The 13115-nt window shown below is 38.8% G+C and overlaps 1 protein-coding gene across 1 annotated transcript in view; it reads right to left on the minus strand.

The window, feature by feature from the left end:
* Window positions 1–6115: 6115 nt before the first annotated feature.
* Window positions 6116–13115, minus strand: part of LOC107570128 (5-hydroxytryptamine receptor 3A-like) — a gene marked incomplete at its 3' end in the record, with an annotated part of 11428 nt that continues 4428 nt past the window's right edge. The window contains exons 4-6 of the mRNA XM_016256326.1: window positions 7620–7830; window positions 6978–7109; window positions 6116–6353 (exon numbers count right to left, since the gene is read on the minus strand). Of these exons, the coding sequence (XP_016111812.1) occupies window positions 6116–6353; window positions 6978–7109; window positions 7620–7830 (581 nt within the window). The remainder of the gene's footprint in view (window positions 6354–6977; window positions 7110–7619; window positions 7831–13115) is intronic.

A 13115-nucleotide genomic window follows, 5' to 3' on the forward strand; every position in this document is an offset into this window, starting at 1 on the left:
TGAAATCGCATCATATGACCCCTTTAAGTTTGAGCCCCTTTTTAAGGTGATATTTGATTCTCTGATGATTATCATTAGGTTGTGGTTAATTGATGTGAAATACTTCCATTCTTTTGCTCTTCTCTCTCTCTCTCTCTTCCTTACTTTCCTTCATTCTGTATATGTGTTTTGCTTAATTTAGTTGTATGTTGGCTATAGTTTCATTTATTAAATCCCTTATATTCACAATTGATTGACTCTGTGCTGCTCACAATTTGGAGTCACTGAATGCTGATCCTTGCTACATGCTAAATTACTGCTAGTACTGCATAAAGAAGGAAAGCTATTCTTCCTTGGCCAGGAAAATAATCTTTCCTAGAATTTATAAACGATTATATTATCTGCTCGGTGCACAGACCGATCAAATAATTGTAATATTGATTCTGCTACAGTTAATTCTAAGATCTAATCGAAATATTTATTAATTATAACCAGTTATAATATTTCCCTTCCTGCTCAGTGATTATCATATTGTCATGAGAGTAACAAAATCCATACAGCTTTCCATGTAAGAGAACCTGTTCTCTAATGTGGCCAAAGCCATGTCTATAAGTTGCAGGCAAAACTCCCTTTCGAACAGCTCCTCTGGAGTTAACAGTTTGATCTCTTCTTTCATATTGAAATCTGGCTGCTCTTCTCTGAAACACTTCTGGCCAGCTCATGTCCATCTCAAGCCTTTCTGTTATCTCCCTGGCATCTATTTTAGCAGCAGTTTATCAATGATTCTGATAAATCTGTAGAAATTATCTATAATAATAATATATATTCTTTCTCTTCTTAGCGTCTCAATTGAGACTGGAGCGCTCTGCCGAATCTTGCGTACTATTTATATGGTACAAGACATTGTGCCGTGCTTAAAATTAAAGGCTATGTCTGCATTTCTTGGCAGATGCTTCCAGCTCTTGAAAAACCATATGCATCTTGTGTCACTGTAGCATGCTCTATTAGAGCAGACAAAATGTTCACCATCTCAAGAAGCTGGTAACACACTGCTTTATCAACCCTACACGCCCATCACTTCCAGGCTTTTTAGTAATTCTTCAACTGTGAATTTACAATCTTGGAAAAGTTACTGCAAACAAACAATATCATGATGTTATAATACTCTGATGTCACCTCTGTTATATTAAATTAAGGTGAATTATAGTGAATTTATTATAAAAACTTGGGGAAACACTGCCAACATGTCTTTTGGATGTTGCGTCAATAAGCATTGTTCTGCAGAAATATATTCGGAATAACCGCCTACACCACCTAGGACAGGTTTATATATGCTTTATGTGAAATGCCTGAGAACCAGTGTGTGCAGAGTTGTGCAGTCTACTTCCTTTTACACACTTTCTATGTTCTTTGAAAAACATTACATTTTCTTTAACAAGAAGGTTTGAACTTATTGCTGATACTTAGTGTTCCCATTATCTCTGTAGAATCAGACAACTATGTCACAAAATTGAAATAATGTTCAATCTCAATAAAACTAATAAATAACATCTCAATACTGCTGTAACCCATCCTTTCTATGACGGATCTGTACACAGTTTGTATATGTGACCTGTGAGTCATGAGATGTGGTGGTTCAGGGTAGATAAAAAGGATCTTGCCCTGGAGCAAGACACTTAAACCTGCTTTGCTTCAAGGAGACCACCACTGTAAATTGGCATTATGATGGCATTATATGAAATTCATGCATATTCCACTTGCCTATGTGGTGATAAATATTCTAAATAAACAAAGACAATTTCTAACCAATGCAAAGTGACAAACGGTCTGTTTGTTTACAGCAGGTGCAGAAGAAATAGTATAATTAATGGGAGGAATTACAATGCATGAATTCAACTGATGGTCCCTCAGATTACAAGGTATTGTATCTGTGTGTTTACCTGCAAATACGTGAATGTAAAGCCTTTCAGGGCAGCTTTAGTGAAACTAAAAAAAATTTCACTAAAGGCAGTTACCTTCAGGAGCTATTCCAACATGTCCATCTATATTCAGGTAGAATAGATTAACAATTGTAGGATTAACAAATCCTAGTTACAGTTACCCAATTATTCCTGTGAGGACATGTTTAATGTATAAATAGGTATGGTGTAAAAATTAGAACTGTATCTTTACTTTTGGGCATTCGAAAACATATATCTGCATTTTTCTACTGTAATAGTGTGTATGATATATGATGATCTCATTGAATGAAAACAAACATAGATTATACAGACACACTCTAGTTTTTCTCTCGCTGCAGATCAGGACACATACATTTAAAGACTGATGCCAGTATAGTCACAATGAAGGCATCCAAAATGCATTTGAAATCTGAATAAAACAGTAATATGTAAACAATGTGATGTCACTACCTGTGCTTGGCTGCCACCTCTCTCCAACCTTAGTCAAGGTAGACGCAATACTGAACTATATGTAGATGAGGTAGATGATAAGGCTGTAAGGAAGAATTGTATGTGCTTATAGGTCCTAGATCACATGTACTTTTCAAAACTCACAACCTTTAGAACTGTTTTATTAAGTTTTTGTCTACTGAAAGGTTTTTTGGAAAGAACAATCACCGGAAGACCAATCTGTATGTTGTTAAAAAACAGCAGGCCTAGAATCCAGTGAATCCTTTAAAAATTTTGAATGAAAACTAACTTCAAATGAAAAGATGTGTGTGCTGTTTTACAAGTACGTGGGAAAGTTTTATAGCCTGTCCCATAGTTATTGTTCCTAACTTCTCTCTTAAATTTATGTAAACCTTAAATGTATGTAAAACTTTCAAAACAATGTTCATGAAATCACCATATATTGTCATTAGTATTTATTGAATGTTCTTCTCATAATGAGGCAGAAAACATTCTTTGAACAACATTCTTCATATGTCCTTTAAATATTAAGGATCAATACAGAGTTCTGGCATGAAACTCTAGATGGCACAGTCCGATAGGTCTAACTCAATCTGACGTAATGACATCATTATCACATGGCACAGTTGATTGGTTCTCTCCTGTATCGGTAGCCAATGAGCTCGCTGCTCAACTTTCAAATAGATGACTAGTGCTTGCCGTAGCAGTGCAGCTTGCTTCAGAAACCCTCCACCTTCCCCAGCTCCACCTGTATAGATCTGCTACGAGGTATGCTATGTGGGAATCATTTCATGTATGATATATTTGCAGCAGCAATATTTCTTACATGCTCACAGCAGCATGTTGTGGATGTTATTGGCAGTAGCAAGTCTCGGTACTTGCTCTGCCGCAACAGCAGCGTAGCAGATCTATTCCGCCAAGACCAAATACATTAACATTGTCATGTGCATTACCATGCCAATCCCTCCAAGAGTTGTAATAACAGAACTAAGTTTCTGGCTTAAAAATGGATTAAGGTTGGATGTTACGCAAAAGAATCCCCTGTGTTTAAAGAATACTACTCAGTGTTTTTATGTCCACACTACAGAGTGTTAAAATAACACTGAAGCCGTGATTGAGATAATTAAGTAATGATTGAGCATTAGTGATGACACACTGAAGGAAAGAGGAACAAACATTTGCAATCACCACTGTGGTGATCAGCGGTTTGTTTGAGCACTAAAACCTTGAGTGACTTGAGTCAAAATAGATATTTTAATGTTTCAATATTTTTTTTTTGGAAAATGTTATTACAACAAAACTGTTAGCTTTGAAAGTAGATAAAAACAACTGATGCTAATGTAGCTGTTGGAAAGTTTCAGAAGAAAATATCCACTGTTGATGTGGAACCAAGTGTTTCTCATGTGACAACAACAGCAAAAATGAAAATCAGTGGGACGTCATGCCAGTTAGCAGAATTAAAAAATGATGGTCAGGAGGTGAGTCAGACTGATACAGAAAATGAAAGTAAGGTCTTACAGCAAAATCTGACAGAAATAAAGTCAAACTGCTTAGTAATATGTGAACTTTTGTGGAGTTGTTTAATCATCCATATCTTCTTTTATTTGAGTTTATTTCATTTAAGGCTGTGGCTGGAAGTCATCTGTAGTTCTTGTGTTTCTCTTTTTTCTGTTCTTGTTGTTTCTCTTTCCTTCAGTGATTCTGCTTGCCAACAGCAAGTGTTCATCACTAATGCACAATCAGCACTTTTTTACTTTTTTATCTCAGAGTGGTTTACCATTCGAATATATACAGTGTAGATGACATCAAGAATTCAGTGAAAAAAAAGTCAAAATGGATAACAGTCGCCATTTGTGTTTGTTTTGTTGGGATGTGTATATTTTTATATTTAAGGGAGTAGTTAACTATGCTTCTAGAGAAAGTAGGAAAAGAGCACAAATGTTTGAGATATTGCAGAAAAAAACGTTTTATTAATACAACAAACACATAGTGATTTATTAAATGTTTCAGATGGGAAAAGGAATTTGATGGGTTATCAATTTTATGTACAATGGACAAAATGATGTGCTTTTTATCCATAATCAAGCTTAAAGAGGTATAACAACGTACATACCAGCAGATATAACTGGAGTAACTGCTACCAAAATCAACATAAGCAGGTCCAATATTAGCTGATCTCAAAGTGAAGGCCTGTAAGTGAACTTGTGCATGTTTAAAATGAGTTTACTTCCTTTGAGAAAAAGTGCTGCTGAACTGCAGCTAATCCAGATAAACTAGCTCTGATTAAATGGGGAAAATATGAAGAAAATAAAAAGCATGGAGTACTGTATTATTTATACAGTATTTTTCTATCTTTTTTTTATTACATAGAAATTATAGGGGAATTACAGTTAAACCCCTTAGAGAGCAATATGCTCAATGAAGACCAAATTTGAAGTTCAAACATTTGACAAAGCGTTTATTGAAGACAGAGTTCTCCACACTTCCAAATGCTGTAATAAGTATGAGGAGCCAAGCTCAAACTAATTTAGAATATAGAAACACTAGTACTTAGTCATATGGATGATCTGTTGACGTCATTTCTAGAGGTTCTGATAGGTTAACATACAGATAATTCTAGCAACATCCAAACATGGTATTCTTTTCTCAAAGATGGTATCTTGGAGACACTAAGTCCCATTCGTAAGCAACTATCTTAAGTATCGTGAGTTACAAATCTTGATCTGACAGCTGTTGATTCTCCTGGAGACTGTTCCTTGGCCCTAGGCAGTCTGATTTTTATGTCTCATACAGTGATCATGAAAATCACAAAATAAAATGAATAAGAACAAAGTTCAAACTGATAACACTTTTTTTAAATAAAATATAATATTTGATTATTTAATGAGACTGATGAGTTATTGCAAAACAAATACATATTTATTCTCTGGAAGCCAGGCTGAATGAGTAAACACTGTTACTGCATTCATGACATGGTTCAGAGCCTCAGTCACCTCTCAGATACCAAATACAGACATTGCTTATAACATAAATACCAGAATAGATACACTAGTTTTTAGAAAACTATGAACCTATTCATTACATACTAGAAGAGGATTGGCAATCCATCCCTTCAAATGGTAGCTCTCCAGCAGAAGGGTTAGATACCCCTGCGCCAGTGATTAAGACAACAGGTGAAGACACAAAGAGATACTCTGAAAGCTTACAATTGAAACAGGTCATGGATAATTGGTTTAATAGAGGCATTGTGTTGTTGAATCCGGTTAGAAGTGATGGCAGTATTGGATACGAAGAACTTGTACTATTTTAATCTGCCAGCAAGACATTTTGATTCTATTGTTAAAGCTTTGACATTGAATTATGTGCACTAATTAAGAACTTTTATTGGACAGAGTTTGTCTTTTTGGTGAAAAAAAAGAAGAAGAAAAAAAAGTATAGGCCTATATACAAAAATAAACTTGTTACACATTTTTTAAAATAAATTTGAGATTGTAGAGAATTAGGAAATAGCAACAAGCAAATCACACCAAAAAGGCTCTGCAGCATCCACCCACTCTCTGTCAGCCTGCGTATGCTCTCAAACTACTTACTAAACATGCATATATATATATATATATATATATATGCATTTTTTTGCTATATAAATCTGTAGTTCACCTTGTAGCTGTTGGTTTGGTTCTTGGCTTATGGTACTTTTGTATTGTGTGCTTTTTCACGCATATAACCAAAGCTTCCTAAGCACAGACAGAAACACAGTAATGGTGAATATGTAAAGAACCAAGAAGGTCGCATTTATGATTCTTGCCACTCTGGTCCAGCACAGAGATGTCTTCTCTCGCTGGTTTTGTTGAATTGCAGCACAACACTCAGTAAGGATCTGCTTCAGAAGGTCAAGGGTACAAGACTGTTCTTCATTCTGATCTGTAAATGAGTCTGGAGGGCTCTGCAGGTCTCTGACACTGTCTATGAGAGGGGGGAAAAGCAAAGCATGGCTCTGGATAAACGCTGCATTTTGTGATCTGCATAGTCTCATTTTTTATTTTTTTCGCTGATACTCCATTTTAGAAAAAAAAATGAAAACAAATGTTTGTTTCATATGTGATTATGTGGTTTTACATGTGTTAATTTCTGACTTTAAATGCTATTTCCATCCATCTATCTATCATCCAAACCGTTCGACTTGACAATAAACATTGATGTTTAAAACTGCTTATTTAGACTTACATGGTACCCTGTGTGTCATATTTTACTTTAAACTCAGGAGGTGAACTAATCATTTCTGTTTCCGATACAGACTGTATAGCTTCAACTGGATGTGACGTGACAAAAGAATGAACGACTCAGGAGATGAGGTTAACTAACAGACTGCAAAGCCTGAAGACCTAGCTAAGCAATTAAGATGAATAATTTCTGCTTCTTAAAATGTGGCCTTGGCTGCATTATAGAGTTGACTTATATTCGAAATGTGATCAGTGTTTGCACAGTTAGACATGCTGGGGAATTAACCTAATAAACCTTAATTTATAAAGTGAAAGTATAAAATACTGGAAAATGTTGCTCATAACCAGATGCTGTGTAGTCTCTTACCATCTTGGCCAGTAACAGTAGCTGTTGTTTCCACTGATATCTTCTCAGCTCCTTTAGCCTTCAGAAAATTCACAAGGATGGTCTCCAGAATGCTGATGCCAATAAGAATGAAAATCCCACTGCAGAAAATCCCTGTGAAAACAGCAAACTATGACTGCAACAGCTTTCCTTTGCTATTATGAACTTTAAAAAAAAAAATGGTACAGAAGTTGTCACTGGGGCAGAACCTTTAAAATGTTCCACTTAGGTACTAAAATGTATACTTTGGGTACTAATATGTAGTGTAAAGGTACTAACATGCACTCTTTAGGGGTAAATACATTACAAAGGTGTTGCTCCGTGACAGTTTTTGTACTTTTTTTTTTCCTGAGCATGTATGTATAATGTACTGTTTGAATATGCAAATGAAATTGTAAAAGGCAAACTTGACAAAACAATGTCCAAATAAGTAAAAATGTTCAATTGATGTAATTTGAGAGGGATTTTCGACTTTTCCGTCTTAAATCCCTAAATTCTAAACTATATTTCATTTTAAGAGAATACTCTAGGTTTAATGCATATCGTTTGATCACTGTGACTTCATCTGAGCTTCAGTTATAGGACTGCATTCCTAAAAAAAAATAAGGTCCATGCTAGACTCACCAATCAGTGGGAGTTGTTCAGCTGTAGAGGGCAGCGTGTCATTAAGAATCAGCAGAAACACAGAAATAGACAGCAGTAAAGTCACTTTAAAACTCAGCTTGTCTGTTGCACGTCCATCTATGAAGAAGGACATCACATCCAACACAAGGAAGACTAATACTGGTATTATGATGTTTATGACATACAGTAGAGGTCTCCTCTTGATGGTTATCTGCCATGTAGACAGAGAGAGTAACATTAGCATCATGATGAACGTGATGTTGTCTGTGTAAATAATATTAAGGCAATAAATAAATGAAATACGGTTGGGCAGTATACCAGTTAAAACGGATAACCATTAAGGTCTCTTATTACCAGTTGTAATATTTTAATTGCACAGCTCTCTAATCATAATTGTCACTATTACGAACTGAATTAGAGAGCTACATATATTGTTAAGTTATTTATCATGAAATAAAATTAATATCATTATATATGAATTTGGTCATATTGCCTATTCCTAAACATGAATATTGTTTTTATTTTTATTTTATTGATGATACAGTTTTTGTAATGTTCTCGATTAATTAAATCCAAAATAAACTTCAAAGCTTGGTTAAAATGTAAACTTTAATTTTGTCTTTTATTTCACATTTTCAAACTAGACATGTAAATTCCTTGATTATCTCCTAATTCTGTCCAGAGATGACAGAGTCATAGTGGCATAGTGACATTAATGTACACAGTGAGAATTGTAAACATAAATGCAGGATATGTTTTGCCATTTTGTATTAATTTTTAAGCATATGTTTGACTAACAAATGCAACATTCCTTTTCTAATAATTCACAAATGCAAAATGTGCTGTGACCCCTGCTGTCAGAGGAATGGGATTGAAAAGCCTGTTAAAATGAGTGACTTTTCTGCTCTGATGGAATGAATGACAAGAAGCTAAAGTTCTGTCATGACAACTCTCTGAAGATTTTGGCATGGTAATGGTTATGGCAATGTTAATGTATTTGGTCTTGGTGGAATAGATCTGCTACGCTGCTGCTGCTGTAGTTGTAGATTATTGCTGCTGCTGATGCAAGCAAGTACAGGAACTTGATACTGCCAATGCATACGGCGATACGGTTCTGCATTTAACACATACTGCTGCTGCACAAATAGCATATAAAATAACCCGTAGCAGATCTATACAGGTGGAGCTGGGGAAGGTGGAGGGTTTCAGAGGAACCCTGAAAGCAGGCTGCAAAATGCTAGAGTGGATGCTAAACAGTCCTTTAAATGTAAAGCAGTAAGCTCATTGGCTGCATATGCAAAGTGAACCAATCAGCTTGTGTCAAGTCATTTAACGCTGTGAAATCATTGGTTACATTAAGAACCCCTCAGCCTGCACCATCTAGAGCAGGTATGGGCAATTTTGATAGTGACGAGGGCCAGCATTTTTTCTCCTTTATACCAAGGGGCCAGATTACTAATCCATGTCCACACACCTTTTACACCACCTTACTCAATTTCCTTTTTATTGAAGGAAATTAAAGTATAACTAATGTAATTTGTTTTTAAAGATTTTATTAAGTATAAAACTTGTGCAGTTATGCTAATTTAGGAGGAAAACTTTGTTGTCAGTGGACAGAAATATTACCCCGACAAGCCAATGTAAACATTTCAATTGCATTGTCTGTAAATTTGCAACAAACAAATATACAGAGGTCCTTTTTATTAGTAGCCTACAGAACATTCTCAAAACAACCTAAAAGGACAGTTAAAACGGGCTTCATAAAAAAAAAAGAAAGTTATTCCAGATGGTACCGTAAAATAACCTGGTATCTGCAGGATTTAAGACCTTTTTAAGATCTGCACTTCACATTTCAGCCTTTAAACATTTTTTTAAGAAAAGGGATGAGTCAAAAGTATCAATTATTATATTAATTTAAACAATTATTATCAATTAATTATCATATGAAATAACATATAAATATATCTTAGTGTCTTAATTGTTTAGATTTTTATAATGCATTAGCTTTTTGTCGATCCACTGGTTCACATTTAAAAATATGTAGCAAAAATAACAGAAGGACTTATTGAAAAAGCAAATTCGTTCTCTGCCAGCAGGTTTCACTTTCGAAACTGCATATAGTGGTTTCCCCGGTAATCGCAGTACACAAAGCTGATGTGCAGCGCTCAAGTTTATTCAGTGAAATCGTAGCCTTTTGAAGTTTAATTGTCATATTAATCCATATAGCAATTCTTGTCTTTCCGTCATCAAAGACCTCGTATAATTGAGACTTTTTGCACCATTTAAGAGTTTGCATGGCATTAAATGTAAACAATTTAACTGAAGACGTTTTAAAGACCCGCGGAAACCTTAATAAGAACAGTCCAGTGCAAACATTTCTGTCATACATTTGGCAAAAAGCTTTTGTTGACTATGAATTTTACCTTTGAAATTTGAGGCAAGTGCAACTCTGGCGTCCCCATTGTTTGTGAGCAGTAGTGTGATGGCGATATAAATAAAATACAGATTTCCAAACAATCCAAACATATGGGTATCCCCTTGAACTTGGTAAAAAGATAATCTGTTTACTATCTTGACTTGAAAATACTGTTTTCATGGTCAGTTTTTAATTTATTATTTGCTAATGTTAATGAATGTTTACGTTAGAATGCACATCCTACGTTGAAATTAATAGGGGAGCGGCTGGAAACTAGCGACCTCTCCTGGTTGGAGATAGTATTAACATCATAAACTGAAAGCAATCTTTACGTGACTTGCTTTTCAAATGTTTTTAAATTGATCATCCGAGTCTAATATGATCCAGCGGGCAGTACTAAAAGACACTGAGGGCCGTATATGCCAGTTGCCAATCCCTGATCTAGAGTTTCATGAAAGAACTTGGCCTATTTTACAGGAAAAGTTACAGTGGCCAAGGAATGCAAAACAAATCTTAATTCTGTAAGCAAAATAACAAATCCAAAAATAAAACAACAAATTATAAACACAATGGCAAGTCCAAAAACGAAAAAAGTCAGAAAACACAACAAAAACATCTGTCAGTCAAGACCAGCAGAAAGTACAGCATGCTGCAGCAGTAGAAAATTCTCTCAGTAGAAACAGTTCCCTATCGATACTTCACTCGTACTGCATCTGTTTAAGACGCTTGGGGAAAACTCCTTTTTCTTCGATGACTGAAGCCTTTCAATAACGCAGTGTAACTGCACGGCCATTGGTTCTTGCAGTGAATAAAATATACGAACCAATGGCTCGGCAGCGGAGCCGTGATCAAGCCTCGCAGTGGATCGAGAGACCCCCTTCCTGCTCGGCCATTCTCGCCGCTCTCACGCCTGTAGCAGCAGCGACGGTCTCCAGTTCCCTGCCGCTATCCGGCAATATAAAAGAGCAAATTTCAGAGCAAATTTTTGGCGTTGTTTCAAATGCCGCGCCGTGACCATCAGCGCGTGCAGGGGGGGCGCTGAAGCAGCACTCATTGAGATGGAATGTCCTCATTGCGAGGATATGAGTCTCGCCTCTCTGCGCTCATGGAAAGCTTTCTTTTCAGAAAGCGACTCTGCCCCTCGCACCCTGCCGCTTTCTCCCTCCCAGGAGCCTGTGAGGAAAAATCAGCAGGGCAGACGAACTCGGCGCTCTGTGATGAGAGAGCCCACGCCGGCTGAGCCCCCGCGTGCCTCACTCTCTCCGCTCAGAGAGGTTTCTCCAGTCCACTTCTCCCTCCCAGACCAGCGTCCCTCTGCGGCTCCGAGCGATCTGGTCTCATTTGGAGGAAGCGAGTGTGACGCCATGGACGAAAGGCTGTGGCTCGTACGTCGACCCCACCCCCTTGCTTCACCATCCTTTTTGGAGGTCCAGGACGAGATCACCAGGTCTTGGCGTGCCCCCTACTCGGCCTGCCTTCGTGCCACATCTTCCTCCGCCCTCACATCAGTCGACGGCGCCGAAGAAAAAGGATACAACAGACTGCTTCCCCTGGATGAGTCAGTGGCCGCGCATCTCTGCCCGCCCATGGCCATCGGCTGGAAGGCAAAGGCGGCCCACCCGTCCAAGCCGTGTAAGGCGACTTCAGCTCTCGCCGGACGAGCCTACTCGTCTCTGCTAGACAAGTGTCCTCTGCGCTTCATTCCATGGCGGTCTTACAAGTTTTCCAGGCCAATCTCCTCCGTTGCATGGACGAGTCCGCCCTGGACCCCGCAGCATTTAAGGAGCTGCACAGTGCGACTGACCTGGCTCTATGCACCACCAAGATGACAGCACAGACGATTGGCAGATCCATGGCCAGCCTAGTGGTGCTGGAGCACCATCTATGGCTAAACCTCACGGAGATCAAGGATGCGGATAAGGTCCCCTCCCTCGGACTCCCCGGTTTCCCCTACTGGCCTGTTTGGACAAGCGGTCGAGGGCTTCACTGAACGCTTTACCGCTGCGCAGAAGTTGTCCCAAGCAATGCGACACTTCCTGCCAAAGCGCTCCAGCTCAACGGCTGCTTCTAGTCACCCGAAAAAAGTGCCGACTCAGCATCACGCGAAGCCCGCACCACCAGTTGCTCCCACGTTCCAAACGTTGCCCGTTCTAATCGCATCCACACAACCAACCGCTGTTATAGCAGGTAAAAAATAAAACACAAACATTTTCAAAAAGAGAGCAAATTTCCTCTTCCACTCATTGCGAGTGTCGGGTCCCCCCTAAGCGGCCCACCGCTCTAACCAATCCAGCCCCTTGCCACGCGGGCCGAGGCCTGGCAGGCCATCCCCGGAGTGTCAAGCTGGGTCATGGGGATAATAAAATTAGGTTACACACTCCAATTCGCTCGAAGACCCTCCACCTCGGTTCAGAGTGAGGATGCACATGTCTTACGTGCCGAGGTGATGAATTTGCTGGCAAAAAGAAGCCGTAGAAATGGTTCCCTCAGCCGAGAGTGAGTCAGGCTTCTACATCCGTTACTTACTCGTCCCCAAGAAAGATGGCGGCCTAAGGCCCATTCTCGATCTCAGGTGTCTGAATCACGCCCTCATGAGATGGCCGTTCAGGATGATTACATTTAAACAGATCCTCTCCAAAGTATGCCCAGTGGACTGGTTCTTTTCGCTGGACCTGAAAGACGCTTACTTTCACATCCAGATAGCCCCCTGTCACAGACGATTCTTGAGATTCGCCTTTGAGGGAGTGGCTTATCAATACACGATCCTTCCCTTTGGACTGTCCCTAGGTCCTCGCACTTTTACGAAGTGCATGGATGTGGCTCTTTCCCCGCTGAGACAGACAGGAATTTGCATTCTGAATTACCTCAACGACTGGCTCATTCTGGCCCAGTCGGAGGACAAGCTACTATCTCATAGATTCCTCCTCCTCAGCCACTTAGAATGCCTGGGACTCAGGGTCAATTTTACCAAGAGCGCGCTGTCCCCCATCCAATGGATATCATTCCTGAGAACAGTTTTAGACTCAGCCCAAATGAGGGTGATAGCCACGCCAGAACGTGCGCTGGCCATTCAGCAGCTC

This window comes from Sinocyclocheilus grahami, unplaced genomic scaffold (assembly GCF_001515645.1).
Source record: "Sinocyclocheilus grahami isolate Dianchi unplaced genomic scaffold, SAMN03320097.WGS_v1.1 scaffold1419.1, whole genome shotgun sequence".
In the NCBI taxonomy this organism is placed as follows: Eukaryota; Metazoa; Chordata; class Actinopteri; order Cypriniformes; family Cyprinidae; genus Sinocyclocheilus; species Sinocyclocheilus grahami.